Source organism: Tribolium castaneum, chromosome 2, assembly GCF_031307605.1.
Source record: "Tribolium castaneum strain GA2 chromosome 2, icTriCast1.1, whole genome shotgun sequence".
Lineage (NCBI taxonomy): Eukaryota > Metazoa > Arthropoda > Insecta > Coleoptera > Tenebrionidae > Tribolium > Tribolium castaneum.
This window is the reverse complement of record NC_087395.1, coordinates 2,003,807-2,027,297: the sequence shown is the minus strand read 5'-3', so window position 1 is coordinate 2,027,297 and position 23,491 is coordinate 2,003,807. Positions and strand designations below refer to the sequence as shown.

Here is a 23,491-nt window from a genome sequence, read left to right as displayed (position 1 = left end):
AACTTGCTTAAAAATGAAGAAAAGTGAAGATAATTGACAATAGAAATGTTGAAAAAAAAGTGAATGGATTTTTAAAAGAGAAAACGAATGCAGTTGTATTAAAAACACAAAGGTTCAAAATATCAACAGATGATAAAAATCAATTAATAATATTGACCAACGAGTCATTCTCTATGTAAAAATAATAATTTAATCTCTAAGTGCTTTTTTGATTAATTTGTTTCTCTATCCTTACATTTCATAATTTTCCTAAAATTCTATACATATAAAATTAGTTAACTAAAATATGTATGTAATTTACTTAAAAAAATATGTGATTCTTTTAATTCGTGTATTAAATCAAAACTTTAGAATACATTTAATTTGAAAGACAAAGTATGTACGGCTAAAACAAACAATCGGATATAACGAAGTAACTGAGTTCGTTATAACCAAGGTCCATTATTATTTATAAATAAATGTACTATTTCAATTCATAATATTTTTGGAATGTTACTATTTTGAAGTCGATACAACTTGTTTTTTTTTTGTTTTTCGAGTTTTTAATTTGGGAATCGATTTCAGAAAGCTTATCTAAACAGTAATTAGTCAATCAGAAAATTGGACTAAGGAAACAATTATCACTAGTTTACAAAAAAAATCTTTTAACAAGAGATTATTGAAAATTTGTTTTTGGTGTCTAGTTTCGCAGTTGTTGTTTTTGTGATAAACTAATTGTTAAACATTTTATTTGCTTTAAAATATCGTCAAGTGAATGTAGATTAAGCCCAAACCATTTTTGTTTTGTTTGTGGTAAAATGATTCTAATAAAATCTGGGAAACTTAAGCGATCAAATGGTAAACGTTTTCATCAAAATTTAAGGTGTTATGGAAAGAGATATGCTAAGGTTTTTGGGATAAAAATCTTATTGTAACCGATTACTGCTGGTTACAATGCGAGAAATTGACACTAATCAGTGCACAAAATGAAACAATCTGTGTCATTTTAATTTCTCAAAAATTTTGAATCAATCTTTTTTATGGTGTCTTTGGCATTCGTTATTGACGTGATTAACAAATCGTTAAAGATTTTAATTGCTTTTAAATATCATCAGTTGAATGTAAATTAAGCCCAAACAACTTTTTCCGTAATTATCCTAACAAAACCTGGAAAGCTTAGGCGATGAACATGGTGAATTTTTCCATCAAGATGAAGAAAGGTATTGAGGTGTCCGGAATAAAAATATGTTATTCGGTTACTATTAGTCTAGATTAAGTTAAACTGACCCTGACAGCACAGCAGAAGAAGCAGTCTGTAACATTTTTGATGTTGCAAAAATTTTCAAATATTGATACTTTCTAATGAATATTTAAAAAACTTGACGTCCTAGCTTTCTTCGACTTCAGTATCAGACTTAGGGTTGATTATTCTACAAATATGTTATGGTATAAAACATCGTAAACTATTGTTATGAGAAAAACCAGAAACTAGTCCTGGAAACTAGTTTTAGGTATTATTCAGTCATTTAACAATACATTACACTGAATTTGATTTCGTATTTGCTGCACAACCATTATTTTTGAACAGTTTGTACTTGTTTCAACAATTGGTTCTGAGGCTATAAATTTCTTATTAACTATTAACCGATAATAGTAATATTAAAGAATAAATTTTATAAGACCAACAAACACAAAGTTAAGTTTAAGTTTTAAGTGACAGGTGCAAATCCAAAATTTTTTAAATAATCCTAATATATCTAAAACTCTTATCAAAATAACTCAACTAATACATAAACGCAGTGAAAAATATAGCTTTCCATTTAAAACAAGAAAGTTAATAGCAACTTCCAGTATAACCGGAAGTGCTGTCATCTTTACAATATTTTCATTGGGCAGAACTCAACGAATTATGACTGCGTACCAACTTTTAGATAAATATCATTATTGGAACTTTCAATACTTTTAATGTGGGGTTTAAACGGAACAGCTTATTTGTCGTTATTGAATATTCTTTTAGTGTTCAAACCAAATATCAGGAAAGGTATAGAATTACCAGATAAAAAAACAACCCCGTTCCTCGTATTTCTTTAGTTTTTTTGACATTTGATCGTTAGACCTTCTTTTATGAAATTTACATAACATTAGCAAAACCTATCCTTCAAAACTTAGTTAATTACGTAACACCAGAAAGTTGACCCCTTTGTGACATATGTCCGGTCAAAAGAGTTTGATGCCTCAATAAACTAACATATCACAGTATCTTGAATCTGCCCTAACTTTACAATTCTAAATTCTTCCTAACAACCCACATCAACTTTTGAATCTTGCTACTAGGAGGGAATCTTCTTTCTTCTCCAAATGGATCAAGGAGATGCTCATACAGATCAGCATAAGTGGTTCGAGTGTTCTCTTCGTGAAGGTTTAACAAAATGGAATGATCTAAGGGTGATGTTTTCTTGGAACACGGCCTCTTCATCGACATTTTTATTGATTCAGTGTCAGCAACAGTTTCTTCGTATTGTCTTTCCCTTTTGCAATTTTTTTTATTTAATTATTGTTTTTTATTTTATCTCTTAAAATTTGACCAAAAATAACAAAGCATAAATATACTTACAAGTACTTACTTATTGACTTTTCCTTTTTGTTCTTGATTTTTCAAAATAGTTTACCTTCCCTTCTTTCTTCACACATCGTTAGATTTGATGAACCTGGAATGATCAATTTTTAATTGTTTTGTCTCTCATATTTGAAAAAATAATTCTTCACTTAGGTGCTCACCTTTCTTTTAGAAGTTTCTCCTGAATTTTGTCCAAACCTATGGAAAATTTTCGAACTACGTTTTTAGGTATCACAAAGTAGCACGGAACTCCTTTGCCCAAATTTTCTTGTGCTTCTCTCTTTTGGCTACTTTACCAATGACCTGGCACCTGCGACCTGTCTCTTTTCCTTCCGGGGTTTGTTTTCCATTTCTTTTTGTTTGATGTCATGATCTGGAATATTTGATTTTAATTCAACTTACACTTTACAATTCCTTATGAAACCTTTAAGTTTTCTTTGCTCCAACACCCTTCCAATTTAAAAAAAAACGTCATTTGATCCAATATGATTATTCTTGCTTTTTATTTCTAAATGCCTTTTCCCATTTCGATTCTTGAAATTTTTTTCAGATATCACCCCTTCACTATTGTTCTGCTTCTTGGTAGCAAATCCTGTGTTTCTGTGCTTCATTTTCTGTTGTTGATCGGTTTTTATTGTGACAAACATTAGGTAGATAAAAACATTTCTACTCTATCAGCTAATACTTTATTCATATTTTAAAGTGTAAGAAAGGCGGAATTTGAAATGCACCAATCAGATTTTTATTAGAGCATTTCGCAACATTGCGTCAATGTAACAGTTTAAAAAAGTTAACCACATTTTGTTTATTCACCGCCTATTGCAGACTCAGATTCGAATTCAGCCTGTACTTACAAAAATTTGTTAATAATTATACATAATTAAATAATAAATCTGTACAACACCGTGCTGACACGTAAAAAATGTTTTTTTAGCTATTTTAGCTAGTATGTTAACAGAAACATTTCAAAAAGTTTGGCACACCAAAAGTTTGGAATAAATTTATGTTTTCAGCAAAAAGGTTACATTTGTCTATTTCGTTGTTACAATAGGTGATAATTTTTTTTCACAAGACATTTTGGAAGCAGCTTGTGAATAGTTATCGGTTACCAAGAAACATCGTTACGAAGAAAATGACGTTTAAACTGGCGTTTTAGTGGATTTACAGGGTGCGTTCAATTTTGATGATTTTTTATGCTCGCCATGGTACTCATTTTCATAGAAATAAATAAAAAAATGTGTCACAGTTTTCTGCACATTTAAATTAAAAAGTAATTTTGGGTTTTGATTTCAGTAGCTTTTTAATAAATCAGTGTGTCTCAAAACGCTGTTTTAAACAAAAAATTTTAAACCTGGCCTCTACGTATACATCAACATTTATTTAAAAAAAATATTCTGTCATTTTGATTCTCAAGCTCATGGTCTGTTAATGCAACTCATTATGTGTCCTCACACTGTATAAATGTGGATTCAAGTAAGTGTTTGTGTGGATGTGAGACTACATCATACCACTGTTCCAAATATTGTTACAAAACATTTTGCAAAAAATTGAGTAAATAAAGATTTTTTGTTTTTTTTTTCTAAACCTGTGCGTAAAACTGAATCTGTAAACGAACTTTTGAATAAAAGCACCAAGATTATGAAATTGTCATAACTCCCCACATTTACTTCACTATTTTTACTTTCCCTCATGGTCAAAATTTTAACTATTATCTTTACAAAAAACTAGAATTGATTGTTTTTCGTTTGACATTAGAAAAGCTTTAACAATATCTTATGTAAGAGTTTTTAACAAAATACTTTAGTGGAAATGCTTCTGCTTCAAGTAACAGCCAATACTTTGCTAATCGCCTAATATGATATTACAACGTAGTGTCTGCATTCACTCTTTTATCCGTTATGTAATAGTTACTTATTTAACAAGTTTGAGTATAAATCGGACGTTTTATATCATGAGTGGATTATCTAACCTCGCGTGTAAACGAGTGGTTTATCATCCACGAGGTGAAATAAATGAACCGATTTACAAGAAAACGTATTGTATACAACATTTTATTCTTTAAATTAGATTCAACAAGGTTTAAAGTTGCTTTAAATCTGTTAAGAATAATCTGACGTTTCGTATTGAGAAATGCCAACCAGTTGTCAAAACTATCTTACCCAGGAGAATAACCGGAAATTTTGAAAGTGTCGAAGGATAATAGTAGTCTCCTATTACACATCATTTGCAGATAATGCCAACTTTTCTTTACGTGTATAATACATACAACGCTTTCTCTTATATGTAACAATTTTTGTTAAATTTTTTCACCGATAGTATAAAAAAACACCAAATGTCCAATTTCTTCTATTAGTAAGATAAAAAATAACTAAAACAAATAATACCATAGTAACCACTTGTAAGATAAAAGTGTACTACCTCTACCCGTATCTATGAAATAAGGAACATTATTAATACCTATAAGAGAAAAGTAATTTTACAACACTTTTATTTCCACTTTCATATGCATAATCTTCAGGCAGTTTGTCATTATTATCTGCAATGACTACATTCACATCTTTATCTAAAAGTAATTTTACAACACCTACATTTCCACGTGCACATGCGTAATGTATCGGCAATTTGCCATTATTATCTGCAATGACTACATTCACACCTTTATCTAAAAGTAATTTTACAACACCTACATTTCCACGTGCACATGCGTAATGTATCGGCAATTTGCCATTATTATCTGCAATGACTACATTCACACCTTTATCTAAAAGTAATTTTACAACATCTACATTTCCACTTTCACATGCGTAATGTATCGGCAATTTGCCATTATTATCTGCAATGACTACATTCACACCTTTATCTAAAAGTAATTTTACAACACCTACATTTCCACTTTCACATGCGTAATGTATCGGCAATTTGCCATTATTATCTGCAATGACTACATTCACACCTTTATCTAAAAGTAATTTTACAACATCTACACTTCCACTTTCACATGCGTAATGTATCGCCAATTTGCCATTATTATCTGCAATGACTACATTCACACCTTTATCTAAAAGTAATTTTCCAACATCTACATTTCCGCTTTCACATGCGTAATGTATCGGGAATTTGCCATTATTATCTGCAATGACTACATTCACACCTTTATCTAAAAGTAATTTTACAACATCTACATTTCCACTTTCACATGCGTAATGTATCGGCAATTTGCCATTATTATCTGGGATATCCGCATTGACACCTTTATCTAAAAGTAATTTTACAATATTTCCATTCAAAAACCATTCACATGCGTAATGTATCGGCAATTTGCCATTATTATCTGCAATGACTACATTCACACCTTTATCTAAAAGTAATTTTACAACATCTACATTTCCTCTTTCACATGCGTAATGTATCGGCAATTTGCCATTATTATCTGCAATGACTACATTCACACCTTTATCTAAAAGTAATTTTACAACATCTACATTTCCTCTTTCACATGCGTAATGTATCGGCAATTTGCCATTATTATCTGCAATGACTACATTCACACCTTTATCTAAAAGTAACTTTACAACACCTACATTTCCACTTTCACATGCGTAATGTATCGGCAATTTGCCATTATTATCTGCAATGACTACATTCACACCTTTATCTAAAAGTAATTTTACAACACCTACATTTCCACTTTCACATGCGTAATCTATCGGCAATTTGCCATTATTATCTGCAATGACTACATTCACACCTTTATCTAAAAGTAATTTTACAACATCTACATTTCCTCTTTCACATGCGTAATGTATCGGCAATTTGCCATTATTATCTGCAATGACTACATTCACACCTTTATCTAAAAGTAATTTTACAACATCTACATTTCCACGTGCACATGCGTAATGTATCGGCACTTTGCCATCATTATCTTGGATATCCGCATTGACACCTTTATCTAAAAGTAATTTTACAATATTTCCATTCAAAAACCATTCACATGCGTAATGTATCGGCAATTTGCCATTATTATCTGCAATGACTACATTCACACCTTTATCTAAAAGTAATTTTACAACATCTACATTTCCACGTGCACATGCGTAATGTATCGCCAATTTGCCATTATTATCTGCAATGACTACATTCACACCTTTATCTAAAAGTAATTTTACAACACCTACATTTCCACGTGCACATGCGTAATGTATCGGCAATTTGCCATTATTATCTGCAATGACTACATTCACACCTTTATCTAAAAGTAATTTTACAACATCTACATTTCCTCTTTCACATGCGTAATGTATCGGCAATTTGCCATTATTATCTGCAATGACTACATTCACACCTTTATCTAAAAGTAATTTTACAACATCTACATTTCCTCTTTCACATGCGTAATGTATCGGCAATTTGCCATTATTATCTACAATGACTACATTCACACCTTTATCTAAAAGTAATTTTACAACATCGACATTTTCACTTTCACATGCGTAATGGATCGGCACTTTGCCATCATTATCTTGGATATCCGCATTGACACCTTTATCTAAAAGTAATTTTACAACATCTACATTTCTACTTTTACATGCGAAATGTATCGGCACTTTGCCATCATTATCTTGGATATCCGCATTGACACCTTTATCTAAAAGTAATTTTACAATATCTCTATTCAAAAACCATTCACATGCGTAATGTATCGGCACTTTGCCATTATTATCTTGGATATCCGCATTGACACCTTTATCTAAAAGTAATTTTACAACATCGACATTTTCACTTTCACATGCGTAATGGATCGGCACTTTGCCATCATTATCTTGGATATCCGCATTGACATCTTTATCTAAAAGTAATTTTACAATATCTCTATCCAAAAAATATTCACATGCGTAATGTATCGGCACTTTGCCATCATTATCTTGGATATCCGCATTGACACCTTTATCTAAAAGTAATTTTACAACTTTTACATTTCCACTTTCACATGCGTAATGTATCGGCAATTTGCCATCATTATCTTGGATATCCGCATTGACACCTTTATCTAAAAGTAATTTTACAACTTTTACATTTCCACTTTCACATGCGTAATGTATCGGCAATTTGCCATCATTATCTTGGATATCCGCATTGACACCTTTATCTAAAAGTAATTTTACAACATCTACATTTCCTCTTTCACATGCGTAATGTATCGGCAATTTGCCATTATTATCTACAATGACTACATTCACACCTTTATCTAAAAGTAATTTTACAACATCGACATTTTCACTTTCACATGCGTAATGGATCGGCACTTTGCCATCATTATCTTGGATATCCGCATTGACACCTTTATCTAAAAGTAATTTTACAACATCTACATTTCTACTTTTACATGCGAAATGTATCGGCACTTTGCCATCATTATCTTGGATATCCGCATTGACACCTTTATCTAAAAGTAATTTTACAATATCTCTATTCAAAAACCATTCACATGCGTAATGTATCGGCACTTTGCCATCATTATCTTGGATATCCGCATTGACATCTTTATCTAAAAGTAATTTTACAATATCTCTATTCAAAAACCATTCACATGCGTAATGTATCGGCACTTTGCCATCATTATCTTGGATATCCGCATTGACACCTTTATCTAAAAGTAATTTTACAATATCTCTATTCAAAAACCATTCACATGCGTAATGTATCGGCACTTTGCCATCATTATCTTGGATATCCGCATTGACATCTTTATCTAAAAGTAATTTTACAACATCGACATTTTCACTTTCACATGCGTAATGGATCGGCACTTTGCCATCATTATCTTGGATATCCGCATTGACACCTTTATCTAAAAGTAATTTTACAACATCTACATTTCTACTTTTACATGCGAAATGTATCGGCACTTTGCCATTATTATCTTGGATATCCGCATTGACACCTTTATCTAAAAGTAATTTTACAACATCGACATTTTCACTTTCACATGCGTAATGGATCGGCACTTTGCCATCATTATCTTGGATATCCGCATTGACATCTTTATCTAAAAGTAATTTTACAATATCTCTATCCAAAAAATATTCACATGCGTAATGTATCGGCACTTTGCCATCATTATCTTGGATATCCGCATTGACACCTTTATCTAAAAGTAATTTTACAACTTTTACATTTCCACTTTCACATGCGTAATGTATCGGCAATTTGCCATCATTATCTTGGATATCCGCATTGACACCTTTATCTAAAAGTAATTTTACAACTTTTACATTTCCACTTTCACATGCGTAATGTATCGGCAATTTGCCATCATTATCTTGGATATCCGCATTGACACCTTTATCTAAAAGTAATTTTACAATATCTCTATTCAAAAAATATTCACATGCGTAATGTATCGGCACTTTGCCATCATTATCTTGGATATCCGCATTCACACCTTTATCTAAAAGTAATTTTACAACATCGACATTTTCACTTTCACATGCGTAATGTATCGGCACTTTGCCATCATTATCTTGGATATCCGCATTGACACCTTTATCTAAAAGTAATTTTACAACATCTACATTTCTACTTTTACATGCGTAATGTATCGGCACTTTGCCATCATTATCTTGGATATCCGCATTCACACCTTTATCTAAAAGTAATTTTACAACATCTACATTTCCATTTTCACATGCGTAATGTATCGGCATTTGTTTGGAACAACTAGGTAGACTAAGTTGAGCCCCGTTGTCAAGAATAAAATTTAATGTAGAAAGGGTACCATGTTTACAAACAAGGTGTATTACCGCCTGGCCGTTGGTGTGTAACATATTAATGTCCCAGCCATAATCTTGAAAAGCTTTTAAAAATTCTTTTGATTCCAACTGGCACATTTCATATGAAACATTGATGTCTTTAAATATGAAATCTTTATATTTATGATTTGAAAGTAGCGTATTAACAAAATGAATTGCTCGAAATTGAATTGTTAGATTTAACATTGTCCTTGAGTTGAAGCTTTTAATATGAATAAAAGGAATGTCTTTAAAATATGATAATACAATAGTATGATTAAATTTGATTGAATAATAAAATATTGACGGAGAAATCTTTTCATCTAATTCAAGAACGTTATCAAAGAATGCTATTGTAAAAGGAAATAAAAGGATAATTTTTTTCAGTTGTACATCCACCTCACCATCTTGAAAATGTTTTGAAACCTTATCTAAATTTTTCACCATTTTTCTGTATGTAGAGTTTACTAATGAATTTTCGTAAATTGTATAAGAATTGTTTTTCTTCTCAGTTTTTAACAAGGGATATTTGTTACTCCACTGACAAGACAGTTCTAGACTACTGCGTCCTATCTTGTCTTTAAAATGGATGTCGTTTTCAGTACAATCGTCTAAAAGTTGACTGTTTTTATACAACACGGCTATATGAGCTTTGCAATCTTTTGCTAAAATTAAATCCAAGAAAAATCGGATGTTGTCGTATTTTTCCTCAGCAAAAAATGTTTTAATCAGATGAATTTGATTGTAATTTTTACTTAAGTATAAAGCCGCAAAATATTCACCGTAAGAGTTGTGTAAAAACTGAGGTGTTAAATCTTGTGTTACGTTTATTATGAAACCAAAAGGATCCGTTTCTTCTTTAATTTTTGTTAATAAATCATGCACATTATTTTTATTTTTGTCAAACTGGTCTCCAAAATATAGTTGTAATGCTATCACTTTATAATCGTCAATAGCTTGTAACATTTCGTTCTCAAATCTTTCATTATTTTTTGAAACATTAAGTGGAATTTTTTGTTTCCCTTCAAAGTTATCACGAATTATTTTTTCAATAAAATGTTCGTATAAATCCGCAATAGAGAATATTTTATCTAGTAAAGCAGAGTATTTTGCCTCATCTTCAAGAAATAATTCTGTCAACATGAACAATTGAAGAGGAATCCCTAAAATGTCGTTGTTTGGGAAAAGTTGAATACTGGACTGAATTTTTGAAAAAGTAGACAACAAATCTTCATCACTACATTTTAGACGATCTTTCATGTAACTCTGTTGATCTTGTTTAGTGAATTGTTTGATGGATCTTGAAAATACGTTGAACTCATTTTCTAGAGTGTGTTTTAAACAAATTCTAGAAGTAATCCATTGCTTGACACCTTTTTGAAGAAACTTGTTAATCAGATTGTTAATTGTTTTCAAAACTATTGGAGAAACTTCATCAAGGCCGTCCCACAGTATTTCAATCACGTTGTTATTCACCAGGCTTTTCAAAACTGTTTTGTCAAAGTTTTGATACTTCTTACAATTTTCCTTCACAATGTAGTTCAAGAAATTATCAACATCCGCTTCTTTATTCTTTCGAAAATGCTCTACGTGGTTACTTGCTAAAACCAAAATTGTCCAACACGAAGAAGAAGTTTGAGATTTCAAGCTTCTCATTAAAGTGCTTTTTCCCATTCCTGGATTTTCGCAAAAGACATGTAGAAGATTTTGATCTGAATAACTGAAGAAGGTGGCTTCTTTTACAAAACACTCACTTTTGAGCTGATATTCCCTTAATTCTTCAACACCATTTTTGCTTCGAATCCATTCTAGGCACCTCATGTCAAGATAATTGAAATGATGACAATTTTGAAATTCTTTACAAGTTTGAGACCACATTACTTCAAGTTGTTGACGAGGAAATTCAGCTTCACTTGTAACTATAATTTTTTTATCTTTGTATGTACTTTTTAAATCATCTTTAATGGAGATATCTTGAATTGTTAAAAAAACAACATTCTTGTAACAAAGTTTAAAATGGTGCATATCTTTAACACAACTTATAAAAACTATGCTTCTGTTAGTAAATTTGTTTAGAAATTTGGAATCGATGACGATTTTAGATAATCTTCTTGGAATATGATACTTGGGCAACGAGGTTTTTTCTTTGCTTCCAATTAGTTTCACATCACTTGTGCTCATTTCTAGAAGTGCATCGGTTGTAAAATGTTCGGCCCTTACGCATCCATTACTAACTAGACTTCTTAAGTTCGCTTTTTCTTGTCCTTCGATGGAATACTGGTAGGTGTCCAACATATTGTCGTAAACTTCTTTGTAGTTTTCCAAATCCCCCAAATTTTGAAAACAAACATTTTTCTTGTCTTTTAAACACTTCAAACTGCTTACGTTAAATTTTGGATTTAAGATAACAATGTTGCCATCTTCGACTAAATCAAGTGCCGACATTTTTACGTGGCCTTCAACAACCAAAGGGCACATTTTTACAAGCCACAATAATTTACTATTTGCAACATTTTCTTTCTTCAAGTCTTCTAATTTTCCTACGTAATTTGACATTACGTTGTATTTTATTCGCATTTTATTCATTTTTTCAAAATCAACGTCTCGAACAAGTGGTTGCCAAATAGTTTTTATTTTGTCGTCCTCTTCCGTTTCAAATACGGTGACTGGAAATTTTCCAATAGCGTTTCGTAGGATTTCGGTCCCTTTTGAGTTTTCTGGTTCTTTATCAAATGACAACGGTTTAATGAAAGGGGTTAAAACTCGAATCGCAATAGCATGTTTAATCCATGACTTGTCCAATTTTTGTTTCATTCCTTTAGTCATACTCCATTCTGTTACAAACATTAAAAAGTCAGTAAAAATATTCTCTTCGCAAGAGAACATTTCTCGAAATATTTTTGAGGATGCCGTTTTCAAACTGTGTGTTTTCATCTGACCAGAATAGAATAGAAATTGTTCGAAATATTCATTAAACGTTGTGTTTGAAATTTGAAATTTGTGACACTGGCCGTTAGATGCAGTTGGAAGAAAATCTATATGTGTTTCACATTCCTTTCCTTCAACAACACAGGTTTCACTTCCAAGTTTCAACTCGAACATAGGTAACTTATTTGCAAATTTACTGTTGGTGAATAGAATCATCTTGAAATGTTTTCCGCAATTTTTTTCTAAATCCTCGAAATATTTATTGAGACTGAAATCCCCTTTTTCTTCTTTCAAGTTCTCTACCGAAACCCCGCGACTTTCTTTGTGTTTTAACTGAATTGCATAGGTTTTAAGTTGATCCACACCGAAATATTTAATTTCAATTACGGCATCGTCAAATGAACCAAAACTGTCATTGTCCATCGATAACCAAAAATTCTCAATTTTGTCATCTTGGAGTAATTTTAAAATAACGTAACTTGAAAAAACGATTTCGTATTCTTTGCCTCTACTGGTCGTTCCTTTTTTTTTGCGAAAAGACTGCAAACCGAAATGATTTTCTATGAAAAATGTAGCATAATGCCGTTGCAATAAATTTTCTACAATGACAACACTCAAGTCAAATCAAACTCATGTTATAAGTAATTTTCATGGATACAAGGTGTGAGTTATTGAAGTATTACTTAATAATTATTAACTAATTACTTACCGGTGAAAACGCCATCCTAACACTGCGAGATTAGTCTTCAAAATATCTAAAAAAACACATAATTAGCACCAACTATTATTATGTGTTTTTAAATGTATTGTTAAAATACATTAAAAAGAAAAAGCTATAAACTCGATTGTTTGTCTCTAGTATGTTGGTAATTGGTAATTGTATAAGGTGTGTTAAAATGATTTTCATCTAGTCGCCTGGAAATTACTTATTAATTTAGAAATGCCGCTTTCTAGAACTAATAGCACGCATTCAAACATCGAATATTGCCATTCTTCATTTACTAAGTCCTCTTCAATTCGGAAATAAGCTTCAATAATAGAGCTGTTTTCTTGCACAGTGTAACATTTTGGTTGCTTTTCAATGAGATATTCTAATGTAATTAATTGGCAATTTTAGCAATATATGAATTTCACAACTAACAGTTTTGACATTCATTGCCAGAGGAATCAATTGAGCAGAACGGCATAAGTTTTGTACATAGTTAACTAGATGAGAATCATTTAAACACACCTTGTATATTATGTACCAAGTTTTAAAAACGTCATTTTAGTCACGAGAATTAATTTCAGTACCTGGACTAAAAGGCGACAAACCCTGACAAAAATGCATCACTTATTATAATAATAATTATTCAAGCTAAGAATACAAAGTTTTTTGCATAGGTCAAGAGAAGTGTAGGAACATCATAGGTCATAAAAACTACATTGAAAATATTCTTCAATTGCATAAAAGGATTTCGTTATTAATAAATAAGTTTAATAAATAACTCTCGCTGGTAGGGCGTTGTAAAATTTGATAGCATAGTAATTTACACTATGCCAAGATCTGGATAATCGCAATTTATCCAGTAAGATGCTATCATTTCTGGTGTCATAACTGTGTTTCGAATTGGTAATTTTATAAGATGCAAAATGTGTAAGAATGTATTCTAAGCATTTATATACCGGCGCACCAACTCAATGGAGTGTGGTAAAGAGTTGCTTACATATAAAGGTAAAAATAGTAAAAAAATTCTTTGCATTAAAGTTATTAATAAATAATGGATTTTAGATAAATGATATGTGGCAACGTTGTCTAACAGTCGTGATCGCAATAGAATATGATCAACAATAAAAATAAATTATTTTTGAAACGGTTTCCTAGGAAATAATTCCCAGTGTTGGCACATCTAGACATTATGATTTTTTGGGTGAATTTTAATTTTTTTTAAATTAAAAAAAACTGCTAAAATGTGATAGTAAATTCAAAAATAATTATTCATCGTTCTGTTACGGAACGATTACCTGGTATGAAACATAAAAACATAAAAAATAATGAAAACTAAAGAAATTAACATAATAAGTTTGTAGCTCCAGATTTTTTAAAATATGACTTTAGGAATTTTTTTAAGATTTTTCCCGTGATTTACACATGCTTCTCAACAACGTACCACTGAGTTGGTGCGCCAGTTTTTGAGCACTCTGTATGTAGAGGCCTGAAAGTGTAAGGATATTTAGGGATTACAAATGATATCTACAGGAATCATGGCTCTAAGCATTTCATTTCATTTTGATAGCTGTATCCTAGTTTAAGTGTAGGTTATTCGAAATCAACCAACATTGGAAAATCTGCATTTAAAATACTGACATAGCATCTAATTTTCATAACAGCTTCTGGTACTTTGCATTTGCTATTAAATGAAGAAAGTTTTTCTATATCGATTAGAAATTTGCTACCCTGAAATGAAAGAGCCAAAATAGTGTTACACAGACTGTTACAAATTTAATATTATTGATATTATCATAAGATCAAACGAACTTACCTAAGTGAAGTTCGATCTTGATTATATGAAGCCCTTCGCCCGAGATGATCAAATATTGTAGTAGTCTATTCCCTGCCAAAGTGCCACAAAATTTTAAAGTACTGAAAGAAAACTGACTTATCGACGGTGTCCCACAAGCCCACGGATGACATGGAACCGCCATTGATTTAAAGCTAATTTGCTGCTATATGAGATGATCGGGTACAGCTGTAGTGCCTACTTAGAAATATATAGGATCTCCACACATATCCAATGAAGGGTTCGGGTGGGAATGATCATCTCGGGCGAAGGGCTTCATATAATCAAGATCGAACTTCACTTAGGTAAGTTCGTTTGATCTTATGATTATATTCGCCCTTCGCCCTTCATGATCAAATATTGTAGATGTTTAAAGCACAGCAGCAAATTTTTATTAACGTTTATTAACGAAGTATAGAATAGTAAAGTAACGTAAGAATCGTGTAACAAGGTAACATTAATCATAAACATAACACAGGCAATACTTATTACGAGTAAATTGCCTTTGCAAACGACTGGTTATTTTGAAGCGGTCTTTTATAAAAAACTGCAAAGGTTTTTGAATTGGAGGACCAGCCCGCTGTTTTCCTGATCACATCTAAGCTGATACCCGTATGATCGGCCTTTGATGTGCTCGCATGGCGAGTAGAGTGAGCACTGAACATGGTCGTGTCGATACCACTTTCCTTCAATACTTGTTTGATCCACCGGCTTAAGGTCTGTGTGGATGCTGCTCAAGGTTTTTGTTTTTTCCATATAAACTTGGAGTGTGGTTGCCACGCATACCTGGGGCCTTTCTTTAAAATATGGAAGAAGAAGAACAGGTTGTGGTCTGGTTCTCTTGGAAGTCTTTATTCTGTCGGGGATTTTGATGAGTATTTTATCGGATGTGACCTCTATATTTCGAATGTCAGTAAGAGACAAGGTCTGGGCCCGATGTGCGGTGGTGAGCGCCAGCAGCATAGCCAATTTCTTATCCAAGAAATCGAGTGGGATGGACTTATTGTCGCGGGAAGATAGATACTTTAGGACAATATGAGGGTCCCAAGTAATCTCATATCTAGGCCTCCCGGGTCTTAGATTTTCAACCCCTTTGAAAAACCGTTTGATACGAAAATCGGTTCCTACTTCTGGTGAGATAAGTAGGGCAAGTGCAGAGCGGGCACTGTTAATTGTGCCGTAGTTTGAGCCGCTGGAGAATAATTCAGTAAGAAAATCCAAGATCTTTGTAACGTTAAATGTGTAGATGTCGATTCGGTTCTGATGACAGAAGGACCACCAACGTTTGAGACTTGAAGAGTACTGTTTGAGGGTAGAAGGGGCGATTGATGAAATCATTATGTTGGACGCATGAATGGATAGTCCTTTTTTGTAGAAACCTTCCCGGATAATCGCCCTACCACCAGGGAAAGTTGGTTCCAGATCGGGTGTCGTCGTCTGTCGGGAGAAGTTAAAAGATATTTAGATGGTTTAAAATAAAATGGCTTATTGGTAAGAAGTGAGATGAAAAGAGGGAACCAAGGTTGTGTTGGCCAATTCGGAACGACTAAAATACCACAGGCCCTGTCTGAAATAATTTTTCGGAGTGTACGTAGAACTACCGAAAATGGGGGAAATGCATAGAAATAGTAATCTTCCCAGGACACCGTAAAGGCATCGATAGCTAACGCTCCGGGGTCTCTAAGCCAGGCGACGAACTTCTCACACTTCGCGTTGTGTCTATTTGCAAACAAATCGATTTCTGGGTAACCAAATCTTTTTATGATGTCTGAGTATGCAAAGTCTGATAATTGCCATTCAGTCTCCGGTTTCAATCGCCTAGATTCAGCGTCAGCTTCCTTGTTATTTGAGGATTCTATGTAGGACGCGAATATCCAAATGTTTCTAGCTTCGCACCATTGCCAGAGAGACCTTGCAATTTTATTAAGATGGGGATACTTTGTACCTCCCATTCTATTTACATGTGCGATAGCTGTTGTGTTGTCAACTCGTAAAAGAATCTCGCAATTGTGTTGGTCCTTTGCAAAGCATTTTAGCCCAAACTGTACCGCGAGAAGTTCTAATTTATTGATGTGACAATTTGCTTCTGAGCTTGACCAAAAGCCATGGGCTCTATCATCTCCACAAACGGCCCCCCATCCGGTTTTTGAAGCGTCAGTAAAAATCGTCATGTAAAAGATATATGATCTGATATAATTCTTTGATGTGACGATGTGTGTTTTCCACCACTCTAAATCATTTTTTACTGATGAGGAAAGGTGCATTAGGCTCCCGTAATGACCTCGGTTCTTTTTTAAAGCTAGCGTTTTTTGACTTTCTAAATTTTTGGTATAAACCCAACCGTAAGAAACAGCTGGAGACGCAGACGTTAGGAGACCCAGAATGTGGGCCAGTTTGCGAATCTTGCAGAAGTTTTGAGACTGAATCTCTATAATGCGTTATGGATAAGCTCTCTTTTATCCGAAGGAAGGGCAAGCGTCATGGTTTGTGAATTATAAATAAAGCCTAAGTATCTGCATTCCTGATTGGGAATAAGCTGGCTTTTTTCCCTATTCATGACAAAACCGAGGTTGGTTAAAAGTGAGGTGGTCTGACAGATATTCTCGGAACAACAATTGTAGGAATCACCAAGTAATAAAAAATCATCGAGGTAAATAACTGAAAGGTAACCTTGAGTTCTCAAAAGGGAGACTACCGGTTTCATCAGCTTTGTAAAAACAAAAGGTGCGATACTCAGACCAAACGGTAGGCACGTGAATTCGTATAAGTGATTACTGAACTTAAAGCGTAAAAATTTTCGGTATTCAGTCGCGATAGGGACAACATAATATGCCTCTTTAAGATCTAGGGTCGCCATGTAACAATTTTTGCTGATTAAGTTCAGCACTGTGTTCCGGTTTTCCAGTTTAAAGTGGTCCAGAGCTATATATTTATTGAGACTCTTTAGGTTTAAGATAAATCTCAAGGAGCCGTCGCTTTTTGGGGTTAGAAATATAGGTGAAATGAACTCGTTTGGTGTAGAAGAACATTCTTCAATAGCTCCGAGTTCCAGTAAATGTGTTAGCTCTGTGTAAATGGCAACTTTTTCACTTGGTGACCAGTATGGCTCAACAGGGAGTGTGCTATGAGGTACCGGTTGGATAAAAGGAATTTTAACACCTCTTATGTAAGAAAGAATAATGGGGTCACAAGTGATTTCCCTCCATACCTTCTCAAAATGAGAAAGCCTTCCCGCATACGAAGGAGCAGTTATTGGCGGCTGTGTTGGGTAAGAGAGGGTCTGCCCTTCGGGTACTGCGTCTGAGGTCCCCTGTAGTTGTGTGAGTAGGTTCGTGCGTTGGAGTAACGTGGTTGATGGTGTGGCTTGTCCCTCGAAGTCGATGTCGACGGAGCTGTTTGCCGCCCGCTCAATTGGGACTTTTTGAGCGGGCGTTTGAAGTTTGACGATTGCCTCTGAGGTAATCTCGGTTTTGCCTTTACCGCTTTTAATTCAAGAGAAGATTTTTCAAGAGATTTGGCTTGTTGGAGGCGCTCACTCCAATCTGAACCGAAAAGAAGATCGTCGATAGGTGCCTCTTCCAATGTCTTTTTAAATTTATTATTTAAGGAACCACGAATCAAAGTGCGGCGCAGAAAGGAGTCTTGATAAAATAAATCACACAGGAGTCTCCCGGAATCACTAAGGGCTTCGATAAAAGAAGTTCCATCAGGCTGTTCATTTTTCAAGAGCAAAGATAAAACTTTGCCCATTGCTGCTAGGCAAGCACTCATTGTGCAATTGTTTATTGGATAAACGTAAGTCTCTTTCCAAGACAGAGTCGGTCAGTGAAGCCGAAATTTCGGGATTGACTCTTGGGGTTTTTGCGAACGTGAACATTTGGTCCCTACAGGGTACTTCTTGAGCAATTGTTGGGTTATTTCCGGATCTAAACCTTTTTGGAGGACCACGGTCCATCTCTCCGCAATACTGGCATGTATGGGCTTACCCAAAGGTTTCTCTGAATTCTGTGGAGCTCCCAAAAGGAGTAAAATCTCCGGATCAAGGGGTGCCTCCACCGGGAAGGGCAATGGATCAGGAGTCGCTGTCTCCAGAACTGGCCGTTGAGGGTCTAAGTAAGGAGAAAAAACGGTCGGAATAAATACGAAAGCAGTGATTTTGAAAAATTAGGTCGCAGAGGACACCAAACAGAGCTTTACAGTCCCCCAGAGAGGACGTAGGTGATAGATGTAAACCACAAAGGGTCTCTAGTTTTTAGAATCCTCCAAGGTCGCGTAAGTCACGCTACAGACGGGTTTTTGGTCCCATAGTACCTTTCCACCCGTGGCGTGGCCGCATAGGACCGATATCAGCCAGGTTTGGTCGCATAGTACTGTTTTACCTTGGCTTGGCCGCATAGGACCGCTATCTGCCAGGATTGTCGCATAGGACAAGCATGTTGAGTTTGAGGTTATGTTGAACAATAATTCAGTACTAACCATCAACGGAAGAGGTCAAAACTTCAATTGATTCTGAGCGTCGACAACGGCGTTTGCAGGTCCGATCCTGGTCCCCGCGAGAAGATGAAAATGGCGACGGGGACCGTAAGCGATGATGTCGTCTTTTGGTTTTGCGCCGTTTCTTCAATTTTTGCTCCAATTTTTCCATGCGTGCCAAAATGTCGGCTCCAATGGGGTCGTTTGAGGTCCCCGTATTCATCGTGAGACGGATTTTGGGGGTGCTTTTCCTATTTTCAGGAATGACGCGTCGGGACACTTTGCACAAAGAAAAAACAATGGCGGTTCCATGTCATCCGTGGGCTTGTGGGACACCGTCGATAAGTCAGTTTTCTTTCTGTACTTTAAAATTTTGTGGCACTTTGGCAGGGAATAGACTACTACAATATTTGATCATGAAGGGCGAAGGGCGAATATAATTAAACATTAAATATTGATCGGTTCACTGGATTTCGAAAAATGTTGCTATTTTTTGGGCGGATTTGGGACGACTAAATAGCCTAGCGACAAAACAGTCCCTTAATAAAATAGCTCATTCCAACCATAGTTGGACGTTAGTCGCATAAAAAATTATACGATCAGTAAACCGACTAAAAAATTGTTCTAAATTTTAAATGGTGGAAATAAATAAATTAAAAATTAAAAAAAAAGATTTGTAGTTGTTTTTATTAGCTGTTTGTCAACTATATAACACCAATTTCTCTCAAAATTAGTTGTTATAAATTATTTATGCACTTCAAAAAATTAATACCTAATTTCCTAATTTATAGTTTTAATGACGGATTTAATCATTACCAACTATTTTACGTTTTTATTAATCTTATTTAAAAAAATTATTTCGTTGGCGTTTACATAGCTTTGAAACAGCAAAAAGTAAGTCAAAATTTCAAACGGATAAAAAATTAGTTGAATGAAAATTCATTTCTATTACGCAATCAAATAAAAATAAAAATTTACAATTTTGATAATGACGTTGATAAAAATTGTTCTTAATCACAATGTTTGAAAAGTTTGGAACATTTAAAAAAACATTTATTAAATGTCTTGATTATTTAAAGTTAAATTCAAATGATAAACAATTATAGGGTAGACTATAAGCACTTTTTTGTATTTTATACATACAGGGTGTATCAGAACTCACTCCCCACTGGAGAGGCGCTAGTGGTAACAGCAAATGCAAAAAAATTAGGTCTTTTATTCTTAGTTTGCGAGATAGAGAGGTCTCAAAATGACCAATCCCAGAAGCTCTCTCCCAGGTGTACTGCATACAGTAGATGCGTTACTAAGGAATAAAAAATTATTCAAGTGCCAGCTTTTATTGTCCGTTCTATCTATTTTTGTTTTCCTAGCAACGTGTTTTGATTCCTTAATCCTCCAGAACAAAGCCTTTTGTGATTGGGTATTTTCAAACGTTCTTATCTCCCAAACGCAAAGAGTTAGAATTTTTTTGTAAAGGAACTTTAGCTTCAGAATTGTTTAAACTATACGCACATTTCCCGTGGGGAGTGAGTTCTGATACAAGCTGTATTTGCACATTTTCACAGCCGGCTGTGAATGTTGACTGAAATGTTTTTGTGAACAATGCCAAGAAACACTACCAGGCCTAATCGTTTGTCTAATACTTTGCAAACATTTAGACTTAGTTGTTTATTTTAGTCCATACTATTAACTTTTTAAATTTTTTTTCACCTTGTATTTTAGTGATTGGCTGTTTTGTCGCTAGCTATTTAGTCGGGAGTTTTTTTGTCGGAGATAATTTGTCGCGGGCTGTTTTGTCAGTGCACCACTTATAAATGAAAAAGAATATATTATTTTTAAGATAAAAACTTGTTTTTCACATACATAAATTAAAAAATATAGAGAGATAAATTTTTATCAAATTGCACAATTATTATATGGTTGATGTACAGTAGATAACGTTGATTATTTATTAATTATTATTATTGATACGAGTACGGTAAAACGTTTGTCGCTGTACGTGAGACAATTTGAGATAAGGTCAAAAAATAAATTGTTAGTCAGAGTGAGATCTGTGTGAATTCGGGTTTTTCGAATTTTTAAACACGGTTTGAAATTTTTTTTAAGTTTTGTTAAAACTAGGTGAAAATAAGATTATGTCAACTTGCTTTTAACCAGAGATTCACTTGTACAAAAATGAATTATTTGGTCAAAAGGAATGTCATTTCTGTCTTTCTTTTTGAGTACGTTTTTTTATCCAGAAACACAACTATTGGGCACAATTTTTTTCTTCTTTTTCAAATATGAAGTAAAAATTAAGTTTATTCGAAAAAATTACCTAAAACTCAAAGAGAAATAAATTGTCTAATTACGTCTGAATTGTTTTGAAATTTCGTCAAAACAAGGCAAAAAATTACATGTGGTCGAAAGTCATGTTTAAGCCAATAGTTCCAAAACCAACCAAAAAATTACCAAATTAAGTCGATAGTTAACTAATTTTTACAGTTTTTCAGTGTTTAACACGTTTATCAGCCAGAAACGTAAATATTTGACAAAATATTATTCAAACCAAACCGAGTAATCAAAAAAACTGTAATTTTTGCTTTTTTCTCGTAAAATATTTTGCTAAAACTGTGTGAAAAATCAAGTTTGATTCTGAAAGTAATATTAATTTTAGAATTAGCTGGAAAATGACAAAATTTGGTCGACATAGGTACGAGTTATTTCTACTTTTTTTCAGTTTTAAACACGTTTTTGAGTTTCTTACTAAAGTAAACCTTACTGAAATGGTACCCAAAACTGGACAAAAGAAATAACACTTTTCAGTGATTGCGTATTATTACCACGTTATAATGCTGGAACGTAATTATTTTTTAAAAATTGTCAAGAATAATGCAAAAATCGTTGATTGTTTTAACTGCAGTTTAAATTTATTTTTCCGTCAAATATTTGGGGAGAAACTAGGCCTAAGGCAAAATTTAAAAATGTGGTAACAATGTTTTTCAGGTAGACATTTATCTAATGCAAACACTTTATAGGTAAAATCACAATTTAGTGCTGAAAAATTAAAAAAAGACTGCAGTCTTATTTATGAACAAAGAAACTTAAAAATACGATTAAGTATCATCTTATCAGTTACTCGTTAAGTTAAAAATGGGAAGTACAAAATAAATAGAATCTTCACTTCTTGTTAGTTTTATGCCTATTCTAGACAAACAATAACTAATTATTATTTACAGAAAATAACTTGTACACTTTTAAGTTATAAGTTGTTATCAAATTTCCTATGTGTGATTATGATTAATAATGATGCAAAATAATCCAAGAATCTAAAATTCAGATTCAAATGATAAATGAAGGCCCTCTAAGTTAGAAACAAATAATCCAATAAAACAGTACGTACCGAGTTTTTTTGTTGAATATCAGAAAATTGTAGAAAAGTAGGACATCATGTTTAATTTTTGAAAGACACTGCGCTTGCATTAAACTGTTCTAGAAGTGTACTTTCGATGAAATTTGTCACCAGTTGGGTAAACAAGTTAGATAAAATTTGTTATCACTTATCAGATTAAACTTTAGTCCTCTACCTGTGTTGAAATGATGTCGCAGTTGTTCAAATCAACAAAGTATTTGAGAAAACCGAAAAAAAAAAATTTTGCACTCAAAACGTAACTGTGAATCTGGTTAACCCAAATATTCTTTTTTATTCTTTTTGGTTTATTCAATACATACAACAAGAGCTTTGCGAAAACTCACTGTACAAAAATCAGTACACATTTTAATTAATTTCTGAAAGAAAATATAATTGTTAGAAATAAAATGTTAATTAGATTGTTTTTTAAACTGGCAGACCTTCAGTACTTGCCTCTTGTAAGTTTATGGACATTTATATTTATTTAAGTATAAATAATTACAACGTAAACAATTTAATTAAGTGGTTACAGCTGTGAGTATGTCAGCAGAAGATGACCTAACCCTGCACACACAACAAAAATTTGAATCTGTTTGTTTATAATATTCTAATTATGTGCAAATGAGATTTATGTAAATTCGTTTTCAATTTTATCTGCTATATCACAATCTATCATCAACAACTATTAACATAATTTGCAATTAGGTTTTTGTCACATGCAAATTGACACACCTGAGCTCTGAAAGCGATATTTTTGCAAAAAAAAGCAATG

The 23,491-nt window shown here is 33.2% G+C and overlaps 3 protein-coding genes across 22 annotated transcripts in view; 1 reads left to right on the top strand and 2 right to left on the bottom strand.

Moving 5' to 3' along the window:
• The window catches only part of pdm3 (pou domain motif 3), a 236,691-nt gene that overhangs the window by 5,507 nt on the left and 207,693 nt on the right, over nucleotides 1–23,491 (top strand). The window lies entirely within an intron of this gene.
• LOC103315030 (uncharacterized) lies at nucleotides 2,053–22,845 on the bottom strand. 16 transcript variants are annotated; one of them, XR_010333186.1, is made up of 7 exons: nucleotides 22,711–22,845; nucleotides 13,025–13,070; nucleotides 5,949–12,855; nucleotides 3,021–5,846; nucleotides 2,758–2,969; nucleotides 2,604–2,687; nucleotides 2,053–2,507 (listed from the first exon to the last, which is right to left on the bottom strand). XR_010333186.1 is itself a non-coding variant. In XM_064355107.1 (4 exons), the coding sequence occupies exons 2-4, from the start codon at nucleotides 19,549–19,551 to the stop codon at nucleotides 18,678–18,680; spliced, it is 453 nt and encodes a 150-aa protein (XP_064211177.1). In that variant the 5' UTR covers nucleotides 19,552–19,686; nucleotides 22,711–22,830; the 3' UTR covers nucleotides 18,341–18,677. The 16 variants fall into 16 exon arrangements, 2 of the variants coding, with proteins under 2 accessions (XP_064211177.1, XP_064211176.1); XR_010333190.1 differs by having other exon boundaries at nucleotides 6,246–12,855; XR_010333188.1 differs by having other exon boundaries at nucleotides 3,021–6,542; nucleotides 6,744–12,855.
• On the bottom strand, nucleotides 15,241–18,341 carry LOC135265490 (uncharacterized). The gene is made up of 2 exons (XM_064355114.1): nucleotides 18,064–18,341; nucleotides 15,241–16,292 (listed from the first exon to the last, which is right to left on the bottom strand). Exon 2 carries the CDS (start codon nucleotides 16,191–16,193, stop codon nucleotides 15,393–15,395), a length of 801 nt encoding a protein of 266 aa, XP_064211184.1. The 5' UTR covers nucleotides 16,194–16,292; nucleotides 18,064–18,341; the 3' UTR covers nucleotides 15,241–15,392.

Excerpts from the sequence above, each read along its gene's own strand:
- LOC135265490 (XM_064355114.1), bottom strand. The coding sequence starts at position 16,193 with ATGATTTCATCAATCGCCCCTTCTACCCTCAAACAGTACTCTTCAAGT.
- LOC103315030 (XM_064355106.1), bottom strand. The coding sequence starts at position 19,551 with ATGAATACGGGGACCTCAAACGACCCCATTGGAGCCGACATTTTGGCA. Across the intron at positions 18,965-19,331 it reads TTTGACCTCTTCCGTTGATG|ACCCTCAACGGCCAGTTCTG; the intron begins GTTAGTACTGAA and ends CTCCTTACTTAG.